The 16,961-nt window shown below is 50.2% G+C and overlaps 1 protein-coding gene and 1 long non-coding RNA gene across 2 annotated transcripts; both read left to right on the top strand.

Annotated features, from left to right (window-relative positions):
* The first annotated feature begins 746 nt into the window (after nt 1–746).
* On the top strand, nt 747–4,644 carry GAPDH (glyceraldehyde-3-phosphate dehydrogenase). Its single transcript, XM_085069275.1, has 12 exons — nt 747–874; nt 1,421–1,464; nt 2,027–2,126; nt 2,262–2,368; nt 2,454–2,544; nt 2,714–2,829; nt 2,942–3,023; nt 3,167–3,318; nt 3,420–3,498; nt 3,727–3,810; nt 3,943–4,040; nt 4,337–4,644. The coding sequence occupies exons 2-12, from the start codon at nt 1,442–1,444 to the stop codon at nt 4,404–4,406; spliced, it is 1,002 nt and encodes a 333-aa protein (XP_084925401.1). The 5' UTR covers nt 747–874; nt 1,421–1,441; the 3' UTR covers nt 4,407–4,644.
* A 2,001-nt stretch (nt 4,645–6,645) lies between these two features.
* On the top strand, nt 6,646–16,901 carry LOC146445189 (uncharacterized). Its single transcript, XR_014854039.1, has 3 exons — nt 6,646–8,298; nt 9,043–9,227; nt 14,137–16,901. It is a non-coding gene; the product is annotated as an uncharacterized LOC146445189 (long non-coding RNA).
* Nucleotides 16,902–16,961: the final 60 nt, after the last annotated feature.

Raw genomic sequence — 16,961 nt, 5'->3', positions numbered from 1 at the left:
CCCTGCAGTCCCTTTACCCTTGCAGCCATAGAATCATGGAATATTAAGGGATTGGAGTGAACCTTAAAGATTATCCAGTTCCAACCCCCGTGCCACGTGCACGGACGCCTCCAACTAGAGCAGGTTGCTCAAGGCCTTATCCAACCTGCCTTGGAACACTGCCATGGTTGGGGCATCCACAACCTCCCTGGTCAACGTGTTACAGTGCCTCACCACCATCACAGTAAAAAATTTCTTCCTAATATCCATCTTAAATTTCCCCCCTTTCAATTTGTTCCCATTACTTCTTGTGCCATCACTACATCTACTGACGAAGAGTCCCTCCCCGGCTTCCCTGTAGGTCCCTTCGGATACTGGACACTGCTCCATTCAGAGGGGCACAGGCTGCAGCCGGGGCGGGCGGCTGCCTGCCCTTTGTTACCAGGTGGAACCAGCGCATACCGTCCTCCGGAGCGGCAGCGACCCGGGCGGGAGCAGCCCCTGACCGGCCATCACCCGAGGGTCCCTCCCCGCCTCCTCGGGCAGGGGAGCAGCCGCCCGTCCCCGCCCTGGGGACACCTCCGCCCAAGGACCGGTGCATGTCTCACCACCGCCATCCCCATCACCAACCCCCTTGCGGGGGACTCGCTGCGGACCCCCCGTTCCCGGCGCGGGGCCTTTGTTAGTGGGGGGCGGCGGGGCGAGGGAAGTAGGGGGGGTCTTCGGCATCCGCACCCGCAGCCCGGGCGCACGTAGCCCAGCCCGGCCCCCGAGCTGCCATTCGGCGGTGTCGCGGCGGGGCGGGCCCCAGCCCTACCCTCACGCGGCTATAAAGGGCGGCGGAGCGGCGCTGCGCCACCTCCTCACTGCGCGCCAGGCGGTTCGGAGGCAGCAGGTAACGGGCGGGGCGGGGGAGATGCGCGGGGGGAGAGAGAGGCGGCGGGGGGTGGGCGTGCGAGAGCCCCATCCCCACACACGCACACCGCCCACCGGCGTGGGGGCGGCAGCGGGCGGCACCCCCGGGCGGCACCCCCGGGCGGAGCGGGGCCGCGTGGCGGCGGGGCCCGCGGGCACAAAGGCGGCGCGGCGCAAAATGGCAGGGGCGGCGTACGGGGGGTCCGCGAGGTGAGCAGGATTGGGGTGTGAAGCGGCGATGGTCGCCTGAGGAGGAGGAGGGCGCGGGTTGTTGTCGCGGGGGGGGAGGGGAGGGGAGGCGGGTTGATCGCCCGGGGCGGGGGAGTGATCGCCGGGAGGGGGGGTGGGGCGAGCTCGGACGGCGATCCCCCCCTCGCCCGCTTTGCCCGCTCCTCTCGCCCCCCCGCCAGCCCCCGCGGGCCCGTCGGCGTGGGGCGAGCCGTTAACGGCACCTGACGCGGTGCGGCTGCCGGGGCTGGTTGCCGCCGGCTCCCCCCATGCCCTCACCGCCGCTTTCTACCCGCAGGAACATCCCGAAAAAGCAAAGATGGTGAAAGTCGGAATCAATGGGTGAGTGCCGAAGCCGGCAGGACCCGCAGGGATTTGGGGGGGGAAGGTCGCCTCAAGGGCGCGGGGGAGGATTTGGGGGGGCAGGGGGAGGAGAGGTTGAGTCCCGCCGGTCTCGCCCCGCCGGCGCCCCCCGGGGCAGAGCAGTCCTGCTGACTCATTTCCCTTCGGATTCGGGGTGACTCACCCCGGAAGGGGCTGCCGTTGCCCGGCTGCCCCAGTTTTCCCCCCAATTCCCGGGGATCCCCACAGCCCCCCACCGAAAGGTCGCCCGGTGGATCGTGTGTCGATAGCAGCCCCCGGGATGTGACCTCGTGCAGGGCCGAGGAGTAATCAGATCCCCAGTGCTCTCAGTAAATTTAGCGATTGACCTTTCCGGGGCGGGGGTCGCTCTTAATCTTTAACCGGGGTGCCTTGGCCTTTGGACGAGCTGCAGAGCTCCCTCCTGCCCTGCCGGGCAGGGAGCAGCAGATGATTCCGAGGGAAGGCTGCCAAGGACTGCCTGCCATGCCCAGCTGGGCTGGTTCCCTGTTGCACCTCCTCACCCATGTCCTTCTCTCTCCAGATTTGGCCGCATTGGCCGCCTGGTCACCCGGGCTGCCGTCCTTTCTGGCAAAGTCGAAGTGGTGGCCATCAATGATCCTTTCATTGATCTGAACTACATGGTGAGTTGCCTTGCAGTGCCCCCTCTGGGTCTTTCTGAGTAGGGCTCCTCTGGATCTGTTCTAGTAGCTTCCCAGGGTATCGGACGATGATGGCAGCCTGCAAGCCTGACCTTCCACTCCCTCGTTCTCTGTTAGGTTTACATGTTCAAATATGACTCTACTCATGGCCACTTCCGGGGCACTGTCAAGGCTGAGAATGGGAAACTTGTGATTAACGGGAATGCTATCACCATCTTCCAGGAGTAAGTATCTTTTTCCCTATTGCCTCTTTGGAGGATGAAAGCAGGTGTCTCATGGAGCAGCTCTTAAAATTTTGTCCCTCCTTAGGCGTGACCCCAGCAACATCAAGTGGGGAGATGCTGGTGCTGAATATGTTGTGGAGTCCACCGGTGTCTTCACCACCATGGAGAAGGCCGGGGTGAGTATGCCACAGAGGCATGGGAAAGAAGGGATAGTGGTGTTTCTGCCTGCAGAGCACGTCACCATGTACAGAGTTACTCAAGATGGGGCTTGGAAGAAGAGGTTGTCTGAAGAAGCAAGCTTGGAAGGATCCTGAGTTACCTGATCTCTTATCTCTTTCTCTGCAGGCTCACCTGAAGGGTGGTGCCAAGCGTGTGATCATCTCTGCCCCCTCTGCTGATGCTCCCATGTTCGTGATGGGCGTCAACCATGAGAAGTACGACAAGTCTCTGAAAATTGTCAGGTAAGGATGGAGGAACATGCCTTGTGGCCTGGAGTTCTCACCAACTGCCAGGGGTCTCACCTCACCTCAGTGGATGTGTTGCCTCTGGCTAATGTGCTTTTCTCTATTCCAGCAATGCTTCCTGCACTACTAACTGCCTGGCGCCCTTGGCCAAGGTCATCCATGACAACTTTGGCATCGTGGAGGGTCTTATGGTAGGTCTGCAGCTTGGTGCTGAGGAGGGTGACATATGCACAAATCCCCTCGTGTGAGAGGGAAAGTATCTGTACTCCTGTGTCGTTTGGGATGCTCTTTCTGGAGAGTATTGGCTATGTTCTTACTCCTGTGCTTTCTTCAGACCACTGTCCATGCCATCACAGCCACACAGAAGACAGTGGATGGGCCCTCTGGGAAGCTCTGGAGGGATGGCAGAGGTGCTGCTCAGAACATTATCCCAGCATCTACTGGAGCTGCTAAGGCTGTGGGAAAAGTCATTCCTGAGCTCAATGGGTGAGTGTTGTCCCTTCTCGGATGTCAGGAGGAGGCACAATATTCCTAGGCTGGCAGAGGATTGCCAGATGCTGTTCCCTGCTGACTCGTATCTCTCACAGGAAGCTTACTGGAATGGCTTTCCGTGTGCCAACCCCTAATGTCTCTGTTGTGGACCTGACCTGCCGTCTGGAAAAACCAGTAAGTATTGTGAATGAGTTCCTAACAACTTCTAGATGTGCCTCTGCTTGCTCTAAATTCTGCTTAGCACCTGGGATTGCCCTCTCTGCACCCATACTGTCCTGAAGATGTGATCTTTGTGAAGAGCACCTGTTGGGCTGTTCTCATGTGTGTCTCCTCCCTCTCCTGTCCCTGGTGGACATTTTGTGTGAGTTGGTATCTGAACACCTTGCATCTGTCTTTCCTCAGGCCAAGTATGATGACATCAAGAGGGTAGTGAAGGCTGCTGCTGATGGGCCCCTGAAGGGCATCCTGGGTTACACAGAGGACCAGGTAAAGATCTCTTGGTCTCTTGGCACGTGGTTATTGGCACTTGGCTCATTTTTCTGAAAACCTGTTGGCGGCAGCTTTGCTGGAATCCTGGTTTGGGCACTCACATGGCATTACAATTTTTTTCTGTTTCAGGTTGTCTCCTGTGACTTCAACGGTGACAGCCATTCCTCCACCTTTGATGCGGGTGCTGGCATTGCCCTGAACGACCATTTTGTCAAGCTGGTTTCCTGGTAGGTGCAGCCCTGGGTGATGTGGGGACTGGCACAGACAGGTCACAGACTTGGGTCCTGTTGGTCACTGCTGGTGATCCAGGGGGATACACAGACCCTTGTGGTGTAGAGTAGCTCCCAGCTTGTAACAGTGCCTGTAGAATGAGATTTGCCTCTTACTTGAAGTTATTATAGCCTTCTCCTTCCCCTCCTGGACGGAGTTCAGTTGTGTGGGGTGGGGCAGAGGAGCAGGAAGAATGGAAGAAGGGGGTGAAGGAAATGGGCCAGCCCTGACAGCACTTGTTTTCTGTCCCCAGGTATGATAATGAATTTGGATACAGCAACCGTGTTGTGGACTTGATGGTTCACATGGCATCCAAGGAGTAAAGCCGAGCACACAGCCCCCCCTGCTGCCTAGGGAAGCAGGACTCTCCTTTGTTGGAGCCCCTGCCCTTGTTCACCACCGCTTAGTTCTGCATCCTGCAGTGAGAGGCCAGTTCTGTTCCCTTGTCTCCCCCACTCCTCCAACTTCTCCCCGAACCTGGGGGAGGTGGAGAGGCTGATAGAAACTGATCTGTTTGTGTACCACCTTACATCAATAATAAAAGTGATCACCATCTGAAAAGCCTTGTCTGTCTGTCAGGGGGAGATGGGAGAAGGGGGCATGTAGGTAGTGAGCAGCTGTGGGCGCCTGCGTGGCACAATCTCTGCAGCTGTTGTGAGGAACCGGGGAGTGCAGCCTGCTGAGTTGCTTATTCCACATGGCAGAGTCCAAACTCCAGCCCATGAGCCAAAACAAGGTGTGGTGCACAGCAGGACTGCTGCGTGGTAGGATGGAAAACTGCTCTGTGGCTCCATCCACCTCTAGCTCTGGATCTGCTTGTCTGATGGTCATATGCAGAATAAAAGTGCTGAGCAGATGACTTGCATTTAGTTAGGTAAAGGGGCACAAGAAACAAATTCCCTTGCCTTAGTGAGAGATAAAGAAGATACTTCCTGGTGCTACAAGGAGGGTATTTGGTTTTTACCTTTTAAATTGAATTAGCTTTGCCTGAGAGGAAATGGCTGCCCAGCGACGTGTGGGAGGCCAGTGTCAGCATGGTGGTGGCCAGTCTTAATTCTGGCTTAATTCTGTGCGTAAGGAGGGGCAGTTGCAGTTAAGCTGCTGAGCGGCAAATCTCTGCAAGGTGAGTGTCACAGCCCTCTGCCTCCCTGCATTAGTTCTGGAAGCATGAATGCTGCAGGGCAGGGACGGAGCCTTCCATGACCTGTGAGCACCAGGACAGATAAGTGATACACTGCACAAAATCACGTGGCACTCCATTTTTAGCAGCTTAATTTAGCATCTCAGGGCTGATGTGTTCTCTCCCTGGCAGGCACAGTTGCAACTGTTGTCCAGGACCCCAACTGCTTTAGACCCTGATCTGGATGCAGCAAAGACATAAGCTGGAGGACTTAAACTCTGAGGATCAAGGTATGCTGGACATGGTTTCCTGGAGCCGCTTATCTCCAGCAGTTGGGCTGCGTAAGAATTAAATGTTTGCTGGACTAGAGGGCGATGACTCAAAGTTGTATTGCAAAGGGAAAAAGGTTGAATAACCTGCCTCTGGATAGGAACTGGGACTCAGCAGCTTGTTAGCCCTGGGACAGCAGAAATACTTGGATTACACCACAAGTGGCCCCGTGGGAACTTTAGGTATTAAGTGGGAGCTGCCTGATGCTGGGGCTCACTGGAGGCAGCCCTCCCATGGAGCTGGGTTTCTGCTGAGGGTTGTGTAGCCTGGAGATCTGTCAGGTTTACAAATGAGTCTTGGGTTGGTCCCATCCTGTCCTTGATTGCTGCGCTTGGGTGCTTTGAATGGCTGTGCTGTGTGCTGCCTGCATATTTGTGTGCGTGCCAGTCAGCACCTCACTTGATAATCTGGAAGTGCAGAGAGGCTACTGAAACACCTCGCAGGGGGGAAGGATGGATGTCCTGTTTTGCCATGTGAAACATATTTTGAACTGGGTTAAAAGCTGGGACATTTCTACAAGTCTACTTTTTCTCCTAAAAAGCTTTATGTTTCCTAAGCAAGATCAGGCTACCAGAAATTTGGTAGAGCAAAAGAATTCCTGTTATTTAACAAGCATGAGCCCTATCCAACCTGAGATCAAATTGCTCTGGGAATGAGCAAATTCATACAAGCCCGGGGTGGGGTGGAGGAAGAGTATGTGCTCTCAGACCAACACTTGCTGGGAATGGCTGGGAATAAAGGTTCACTCTGTTTTAAAATACTATTTCAACTGGTTCACAATCTTGCTTGAAATTCCTAGAAAAACTATATGGTATTCAGGCAAGGCAAGCCAGGAACCAGTTTTTAACACAATTGGTCTTGTATGGAAACAGGGAGAGTGAGTTTGGCAAACAAGTCCTGCAGCTTTTGGACTGCCTGGAGGGCTTGGTTTCCTCTCTCATGTAACCTCCATAAAAAGCACAGCTCTTCTGAATCCTAATTTTGCATCCAGACACTGTGCCTGCAGATGGCACCACAGCAAGGCCCCTCTGGACAGATGGAAAAACTAGCTCAGTGGCCAGCCTGTCTGAGAAATGCAACCCTGACCTAAAAAAAAAAAAAAACCAATTTTTTTTCCCCATCAGTTTGCAAAATTGACATATATGACTGTGGATGGTATTGGGATAAAGACAGGAGATCTGCTGTGGCAGCTGCTTCTGTCTTTGGAGTTTTCCCCAAAGTAGGGGAGCTCTAGGTTTGTTCTTGCAGGATTTCTAAGGAAAGCTGACAGAAATGCTTGGTCAGGCAAGGCAGGTGCTCAGGCAGACATAAGGAGGTTCTCCTTCAGCAAAGGAGTGAAAAGCAATTGTGCCACTTTGCTGGGACAAACCAACTCCAGGAGCAGCTGCCATGAGCCAGAATCCATCCTGGTTTGTGAGCACCTTGCAAGAGGAAGGTACAGAAAGAGGCTGATTCTGGTTAAAGGTTTGACTCTGCCTTCCACCTGGGAAAGCTCCCTGGCTGACCCAAGGGACAGCTTCTCTGATGGGCAGCCAACCATTTCTAGGGGTGGTAAGCACTACCTTTTATTTCTCCTCTTTTAAAGACAACTAAGGATAATTAGCAGTGGTGTTACAGGAAAATTTAGTTTCATGGTAACTTTGGACATTTAGGGAAGTTATTTTATACTTCCTTGGCATTTGCACAGACTATTACAGATGCATTGCTTCCCCAAGAAAGGTCCTCAGACCACGTTCTTACTGAGATGTCAGCATTAAACTTAAGCATTAAGGAAAATGCCATGCAGTTAAAATCAACTTGAGCAGATGTGAAAAATAATTAAGTTCATTTGAAAAATCACTCCAAAACATAACAAAATGGTGACTGTGTAAACACAGTAAAAAAAGGTCTTGGACATTCAAAACATCCTCTATCGACTTCTGAAGTTAGTCAGACTTTGAGCAAAGCAATTGACAAGACCAGGGCAAGGAAGAGGAGATACAGGTCTCTGAAAGACTATGACACAGTTACAAAAGACAAACATCTTAAAGCATAATATTTCAACCTCCTCCATAACTGATGCCATTCACAAAACACAGATTCATAACTTAGGGTATGCAAATACTCCTGCAGGCTCCAGCAGTACTCACATTTCATCAAAACCAAGCTGCCTACCTTTGGGCAATCACCCTGTGTTGTAAAAACAATAATTTGTTACTTACTCTTCTGAGCTGAATGTAATCTCTTACTCTGGGACAGCTGACTTACCTCCATGTATTACCTTACTACAGAAGTATCATCTTCTTGAGGGAGTTATTCTCAATGAAATGTTCCTGGAAGGAACAGTAGTGCTGGGTTATACTTTACAGTGTAAGATTTGAAAAGGCAGCTGTCAAAAAGCAGAAGCTGTAGTCAAATGAAAATAAAACTCATATATGCTTGTAAATGAAACTTAATTACTTAAAGGAAAAAAAAAGGAGATTCTGTGACAAATAGAAAAGGATATGAGCCTCTTTCAAATGCATCTTGGAGATAAGAAAGCTGCCAAAAAGCTGTAAGATGACGTGGGAGTGATTAGGGAAGCTTAAGGCCCTGAATGAAAAGTAAAGTTGATGTTTTGCCATCAGAGGAGCTTTGGGGTGTTGCCAGACAGGAGATTTTCCTTGTCAGCAGTGAGATGAAACCACCACTGAAAACTGAAGCATCAGGACTTGAGAACATCTGTGACATGAAGGGCAGCAAATGTGCCAGACTCGGGTGGTCTCCAGCATGAAATGGATGAACAGGTAACAGTGTTGCAAGTAATCCACCACTCACCTCAACCCCCCACATGAAAAGCAGCATTTAGGGAAAAACAGGCTGGCAAAACCTTTCAAAGAACTGCCTTAGAACAGGGGAGACCACCCTCTCCAGGTTGAAAACTTGTGGCAAGGCTGGTGGTAATTGAGAGAGAAGATATGAGTAGCCAGCATCTGAGGCCACCTTCAGAACAATTTGGAGCATGGGGTGCTAAGGTTTGTTGATTATGCAAAATGACCAAATATATTCAGCCCTGAATCAACCTGTGGAAAGGTGCAGTAGGATCTTGTGACTGAATGACTGGGTTATTAAAATGCTGGATGAAATTCAAGGTTGCCAAGTAAGAAATACTACATGTAGTGGGGGACACAGCTCTGACATTGCCCAAACCTCCAGCAAACAAGTGAGCAACGTTTGTTGACCTTGGTCTGAGTCCTGGGACAACAGGGAAAGGTTAAAAATAGGTGGCTTGTAATCTCTGTAATTTCCAGTTTTTTAGCTGCCAAGTAGGATACTGGTTTAGGTGCTGGACACCAGCTACCAAATCTCACATGGCCTCCAGCTTCCCCATCCCCTCAGCCTCCTCACATGCCTTTATCCCCCTGACTAAACTGCCATCTAGACCAACATCATGAAGTGACTTTAGTCACTGCGCAAAAACAGTCACTTGTCTTTCTTTTAAGGAGAAAAATAACTAAACTTTTCACTCTCAAAACAATTTTTTTTTCCAGCCTGGAATCAGTGAGAAGTCTTTGGTCCATCTATTCCAATTTCTGATGCAAAGCAAGACAAAGGATGCCAATGTCACACGTGGATAAAAGATGTTTAAAGACATCTTCAGTGTCTGGCTGAGAACTCACACGAGGCTGCTTTTGAGCCCTGCTCCCTTTCCAACCCTCCTGTTGTCCCAGGGAAGGTTAGTCACTACTATTTCTTGCTCTTGTATGTATCTAAGCATGGCTATATATGTATGACAACAGAACCCCTCTTTTGACCCTATTCAGCAATATTTTGTAATGCTTCTTGGCACTCTTGACTGAGATATTTACTCCTCTTGAGAGTCTGTATCATTTGTTTTTAAAATGCTGCCAGTTTTGTCTGTAAATTCTTTGACCTTCTATAAATGTTACTTGAACTGCAGATTTTTTCCATTCCTTCACGATTTCTCCCCTCCTCCCCCCTCTACTGGTTTCCCATTGACTTTTGTCCATGCCCTGTCAGACTAAGCACTGACGTCATTTGCTTGCCCATCCACCCAGGCTTTTCTTTAAATGTCTTCCCTGATGCTTTTAAAAACTGACCTCGGCAAACCGCAGATTTCAGCAGCCAAACCATGCTTTTTTCCCAGCATGGAGGTTACTGTGCTTTGCAAAACACCATTTGCAGGAACACAGCGACAGCACCGTGCTTTATTTTCAGCATTGCTCACTCCAACTCCCCAGGCAGCCTCAGGCTTTGTGTGGGGCTTGTTCATCCCTGCAGCATCCTGTGCACCCCACACTTAGTGTGCTCCAGGTCATCTGTGCCTGGTACTGTAACAGTGCTCATCTGGAGATCCTGTCAAGGATCTTCCTTATTGCTAACTGCCTGGAAAGTGCTTCATCATCCCCTTCTGATGACATTCTGCATTTTCCATATACAGAACAGACTTATCTGGTGACTACTTCTCTTTTTTTGCCTTTTGATTTTTTTCCCAATTTTAGCCAAGAAATTACTGTTAGGATTGATTTTTCTTTAGATATAACTAGAACAGCTAGTTCTTAGACATCCAGGTTATTCTTTTTTCTGAAGTGATATGAGCAGCTGAAGGCTTTTTTACATACAGTTGAATTATTTTGTTGTCCCTCAATTCCTTTTCTTCTACTCACAGTTGCTGGAGTTGTTACAAGATTTATTTTTGTTAATGTAGGTCAAGCTTTATTATTATTTTTATTAGTTATTCTTATTTCTAAGTACTTTTGTCACATGGCCACTCACTCAAGGAAGTAGTTCACTGAGAGCTATCTCATGTTACTAAATCACAGCTTTTTGAAAAACTGAAAAAACACTGCTTTTTCCAAGACCTCCCTCTTATTTCACTCTAACAAAAAGCTACGTAACACCACACAGTTCTCTGCTGTGATATTTTGTCCTGGCTTATGTCTCAGTTTGTCTGTCAGTTGATCACTTGTCCTTAGGCAACCATCAATCTTAACCCAATCTTCATCTGTCACAAGGACATCTGAAATCATTGCCTTACTTGGGCATGCCATCATTTGTAAATTGATGAGAATTCCCCCTAGCACAGCATAAGCTTTGGTATCCCCAGCCAAATGTCCCATTGACAACACAATTGCCCTCAGTCATGCAAAGCAGGGAGGTACTTAAAAAATAAATCAACATGTTTTTGGGGGGATTCAGGAGTATATGAAAGACCCTTCAATGCCTTGATGAAATTGTGTGTCAGAGCACGTTTGGCTGTCAGCTCTAGAGCAAATAAGATTTTTAACACAGCTTGGAAATGCAATTCATAATGGCTCTTGCCTGTTATTCCCCCTTTATCCAACAGGTTAGACTGAGCTAGCAGTTCTACCACATGGCCATGAATATTAAAAATATCGATTAACTACTTTACTTCCTACCCTGAGATTTTGTACTTCCTCTTGCACTTTGCCCATACACAGTCTGCTCTCAAAGCTGAAAATGCTGCCTCTTCCCATCTGTTGTGACATTGGTCCAGCTTGATCATGATGGCTTTTGGTGGCCACTTGATCTCCTTTTCCACAGTGTTACCTGAGTACCCAGCTCTTACAGCTGCTCTCCAAGCTATGACATCTAAATTCCCCTCACCAGAGGACCTACAGCATCATCTCCTTGCTCTGTCCCAAAGGAAATTGTCCCAAGCATTTAGAAAATTCACATCTAAAACACTCCTCACAGTCCCATACATCCACTGGAAGATTAAGCAATGACTGGGCTTCCCTAAAGCTGACTGTAGCCCTTCCAGTTCTCCATGCTGCCATACTATCATTCCTAACATTAATCACCATGTGCAGGGGCTTGCCAGATGTTTTAAGGAGCCTGTCTATGCATAATCCAGGTGCATTTCCAATGAGACAGCTCTCCACCATGTTCTGCATTAGTTCTGACCTCTCCTCTTGAAGGGAGGTGTCTTACCTGTAGCCAGAGTACTTGACATACTTGATCATCATGTGCAAGTTCTTGGACACCCTGTGCCACGGGTACCTGAGACACAACAACCATGAATGTATAAAGAGTATGACCAAAGGTATAAGGCTTAGGAAAGTCAAGCTCCCCGCTCAAACTTAGAAACAAGAACAACTTTCTAGGCAGCTTTGACCTCTCCTAATACTTGTCTAAGAAACATGATAAAATAATAAAACAGGTTGGCAGGGAATCCAAAGTTGTTCCAGTGAAAGCTGCCAGCATCACATTTAGGTCCATCCAGGGAATCCTGATATGGGGAAAAGCTAACACAAACACAAGTCATGCGGGATGAGTGACAAAGCGCCTCCAGCAGAAGGGTGCTGGGTGGAAAATACAGGACCTTGACTGACTCGACAGGCAAGTCAGACTTTCAGTGATATGATCTAAAAGAGATGGATCCAGGACTGAGTGAAGGGAGGGTGCAGGCTCACTTAACACAAGGAAGAAGATGTGGGCTACTCAGTGGTTAGGTTTCCTGAACCCTTTAAAGCAAGTAAAGACCATCCCAAATTATATGGTGAGGTGCAAGGAAAGTGATGCTTCCCACCCTCTCTGTGGGAGTATCTGCTAGTATCCATCAGAGAAATTCAGTGGGCTAGGTCAGAATCCCAGAATGGGTAGGGGTAAGGTTGGAATGGACTACCAGTGGAGTAATCTGATTCAATCTCTCTCTTCAAGCAGGGTTATCCTAGAGCACCATGGTACAGGATTGCCTCCAGATGGTTCTGGAGTAACTCCAGAGAAGGAGACTCCACCATCTCTCTGGGCAACCTGTTCCAGTGCACGGTCACCTGCACAGTACAGAAGTTCTTCCTTCGTTCAGGTGGAACTTCCTGTGTTCCAGTTTCTGCCTATTGCCTCATGTCTAGTGCTTGGCACCACCAAGAAGAGGAGCCTGGCTCCATCCTCTGACACCCAGCCTGCAGCTACTGATAGCCATTGGTGAGGTGCCCTCTCAGACATCTCAAAGCTGAACAGGCCCAGTTCCCACAGCCTTTTCTAATGAGGTGCCTCCTCACCTAATGATCTTCATTCCCCTTTGTTGGACCTGCTCCAGGAGCTCCATGTCTCTCTTGTACCAAGGAGCCAGAATTGGACACAGTATTCCAGATGTGGCCTCACCAGGGCTGAGTGGAGGGACAGGATCATCTCCCTCAACATGCTGGCAATGTTCTTCCTAATGTGTCTCAGGACACCACTGGCCTCCTTGGCCACAAGGACACACTGGTGGGTCATGGGCAGCTTCCTCTCCACCAGGATCCCCTGGTCCTTCTCCATAGAGCTGCTTTCCAGCAGGTCAGATCCCATCCTGTGCTGATACACGGGGTTGTTCCTCTGCAGGTGCAGGACCCTGCATTTGCCTTTGCTGAATTTCAGAAGCTTCCTCTCCGTCCATCTCTCCAGCCTGCTGAGGTCCCTCTGAAGGCTGCACAGCCCTCTCAGGTAGCAGCTGCTACTCCTCCCAGCTTTCTGTTATCAGTGAACTTGATGAGGAGGCATCTCCCCTTCATCCAAGGCATTGATGAGTAAGTTAAAAAATGATGGACCCAGTTCTGAACGTTGGGGGACACCACCAGTGACAGGCCTTCAGCAGAGTGCCACTATGACCCTCTGGGATCTGCTGTTCAGCCACTTCTCAATCCACCTCACTGTCCTTTCATCCAGTCCACACTTCCTGAGTTTATCTATGAGGATCTTGTGAGAAACAGTGTCAAAATCCTTGCTGAAGTTAAGGTAGACAATATCCACTGCTCTCCCTTCATCCATCCAGGTAGCTGTCTTGTGGTAGAAGGCAATCACATTGGTCAAGCGTAATTTGCCTTTAATGAATTCACCCTCTTGTATTCCACATGCTTAGAGATAACCTCTGGAATGAGGTTCCACATCACCTTGATGGGACTGAGGTGAGGTTGACTGGCTGGTAGTTTTCTGGGTCCTCCTTCCTGCCTTCTTTGAAGACTGGGGTGACATTTGCTTTTTCCCAGGCCTCAGGCACACCTCCTGATCTCCAGACCTTTCAGAGATGATCATTATGGTGTCCACCAGCTCCTCAGCACTTTGTGGATGCATTCCGACAGGGCCCATGAACTTGCAGATATCACATTTCTCTAGGTGATCTCTAACCCAATCTTCCTTGCCCAAGGGAGAATCTTCTTTACAACATTCCTTTTCCCTGGCCTCCAGGGTCAGAGATCCCTGAGGGCTGATCTTGCCAGTGAAGACCAATACAAAGAAGACATTCAGTACATCTGCTTTCTCTGTGTCCTCTGTCACCAGGGTCACGGCTCCATTTAGTAGCAGGCCCCCATTTTCCTTAGTTTTCCTTTTGTTCTTACACATTTGAAAAAGCCCTTCTTGCTGTCCTCAACATCCCTTTGGTCAGCTTTAATTTCAGATGGGCCTTACTCTGACAGAAGTCCTGTATTTTTTCCAAGTAGCCTGTTCCTGATTCCACCTCCTGTGTATCTCCTGCTTGTGCTTGACAGTTTCATGTCGATCCACAGAGTTCTCTTGCACCCTTTGCTCGATTTCTTGCTCATGGGGATGCACCATTCTTGAGCCTGGAGGAAGTGGTGCTTGAGTACTGACCAGCCCTCTTGGAATTCTCTTCCCTGCAGGACCTGTTCCCATAGGATTCTTCCAAGGAGGTCCCTGAAGAGGCTAAAGTCAGCTCAGAGCCACCTTGAAGATAGGGTCTCCAAGGATGAGAGCTCACTTTTCAGATGAGTCCTAGGGAACATCACTAGGGAAGGGGCAGGGGGAGGTGACTGCATGCCACTGGATCAGAAATGCATTCTGTGAAGTCCTTTGCCAAGAGGGAGCATGGAGTGCAGCAGCCATGGCAGAGACCTGCAGGTCTCACCCCAGCTCAAAGGCTGATTGTGTCCCTCAGTGCCTCATGGAGGCAGGATGCTCACAAGTGGGTCTGTCCCAACCCAGGGCACTGTCCAGTGGGTCTGTCCTCTTGCCTCAAGGGAGGGGTTTTGTGCCACTCCTGCAGCTGACAGTAAGTTGTACCTGTCCTCAGCTGGGCACAACAGCCCAAATGCTGGGGAGGGAGAAGCCAGAGCAATCACCAGCACCTTTCCAGACTGTCCAAGTCTCTGCAAACATGGACTTCTGAGGGATAAGAAGCTAATGAACCAGGCTGCTTAAATATTCAGTGGGAAGAACTCATTTTCAATCCAGAGATACGATTCTAAAATTGGACAAACATTCAAGAGGTTAGCACCCAGCAGCCACAGTCCTGAGTTGAATGCTGACAGAGGGACTGCCCAGAGGTATGCTGCCATGGAACCCCATTCAGCCCGTGCTTGGACTATTCTTGGACTATAAACATTCACATTAATGCACAGACACTGAGCTAGACAAGACCTGATATTGCTTCCTGAGCAGGCACTGCCGAGAGGTGTCCTGGAAAAGGGGTGACATTAGGGATTCAAGAAGCAGCACAGCACTGAGTAGCTCCTAGACATAACAGTTCCCAGCAGGGCTCATGGTAGAGAAAAGCAGGCTAGATACGCCCCAAAGAATGAAAAAGAGCCCACAGAGAAGAGTTCAACAGATGGAGGGACCACGTCTCCTCATATCCAGCATCAAAGATGTGGGGCCATCACTGCTGGACAGGTGTGTGATCCAGCTAACACCAGAGGCCTTGGGCTGTACTTCCCACACTGAGAAATTGCTGAGGCAAAGGATCCATGTTGTGTATCCTGCCAGAGGGATCTCGGAGGCTGCCAGACTGGTGGGGGAACAGAGCCTCTTGCTGGTGATACAATTCACCAGGTAACAGCATCTTGCACATGTGGGTGGTAGAGATTTTGGTTTCACTGCAAATGGAGTCCTGGCAGGCAGTGTGGGAGCAGGGTCCCCACATGTCCTGGGACATGACGTCTAGCAGCACCTGCTGCTCCTCTGGGCAATGACTGCTCGAGGCAGAGATGTCAGTCCTTCTGTGCTTCATGCTTGAAATCTCTCAGGGTATGTACTCTGGAGCCTTGCAGGTTCCTTAAACAGTATCAAGGCAAAGGTATGCAAGTCCTGGATTATCCATGGGGGAAGCCAGAAGTTGTCAGCCACACACAAAACTCTCCACGGAAGAGAAAGAGCACAAAACACTGCCAAGACACTTACAGGAAAGGGGATTTGCATGAAACAGAAGAGCCTCCAGGCAGGATAGGAAGTGATTCCTGATCTACTGTGTGTGAGGCATCATCATTTCAAAGTAGAAGACTGAAATATAAAAATACTTTCTCTGGCTTTAGCTCTTTTAGGTAGGAAAATAAAAAGAGAAGAGGGAAAGAAATGGAAACAGCTGAGCAAGGTGGCATGGAGGTGAGGGCCATGGCAGGCAGTGAGGCACACACCTCCCATCCACCTGCACAGCCACAGGCAGCCTGGGCTTCTGCTGCTCCCCAGCACCCTGCTGCTCCCGTGGAACACTCTCCCAGCTTCCTGCAAGAAGTGAAGATGGCAGTCAGGAGTCAGAGCCCAGCCACAGCAGACCACGGGCTGAGGAACTGCCATTCCTCACCACCCCAACAGCAGCAGTGCTCCACCTGAGTCCTGATTTCCTGCTTCCTGCTCAATTCTGCCATTTACAGGCAGTTGCCTCCCTGCTGGCTCTCACCGGCCAGCTCAGCCCCTGCTGAAATGCCAACACATGCCTTAACACATCATGCAGGCATGGGCAGAGCACCTCACCCTGCCCAAACACAGACACTCTGCTGGGGTGCATGGATACCACGGCACTCCCAGCTCCAGCACCTGGCAGCGTCAGCCACCCAGGCCAAACCTACAGAGAGAATCCCTGCATCCCTCAGCTCCTGTTTTATGTTCCATACCTAATATTAGAGATGATCCAAAAACTCTGCTGCCATGTACTTTATCTTTCCTTCAGTACCTTTAGTGAGAAGCATTTTTTCTCCGGAACTGCACCTGACTTGGCTGTGCAGCCTGTGTCCACTGCTCAGTGGATCACACTGCCTCCCTGGATCACACTGCCTCTCAGCAGGCTGCTCTCTCCCTCCTAACACCCTGCCAGACCCCAGCCTCCTGTCACCAGCAACGGAGGAGCAGGTGCTGCAGCCAGCCAAATGAAAATGCTACAAGAGATGGTGGGAAAGGGGATCCCCCACTGCAGTTACACTGAGGTTGGATATGAGACTGAGGGCAGGCAGGAAGGTGCTCTGGGATGCCCTGGTGTGGCAGATGAGAGCAGGCAACAGGAAGGTTCACAATTCACCGACCAGGATCAGCTTAATTTCCAGTCCCTCAGTCTCTGCATTGATGATGCTCCAGGTTAGAAACAAGGCAACCCATGCAGCACCAGTGCCTGTTGAAGGCCAGTGGCTCTCAGAACAGAGATGTCACCACTGTCCCGTCTGCCAGTCCCACCTGGCATGCCCAAGGGATGGGACTGTCCCATGGGGGGACCCATTGA

The sequence above is a fragment of the Lichenostomus cassidix genome, chromosome 1, assembly GCF_008360975.1.
Source record: "Lichenostomus cassidix isolate B80296 chromosome 1, HeHo_3.0, whole genome shotgun sequence".
Taxonomy (NCBI): domain Eukaryota; kingdom Metazoa; phylum Chordata; class Aves; order Passeriformes; family Meliphagidae; genus Lichenostomus; species Lichenostomus cassidix.
Note: the sequence above shows the minus strand (reverse complement) of the source record. Positions and strands in the feature narration are given on the sequence as shown.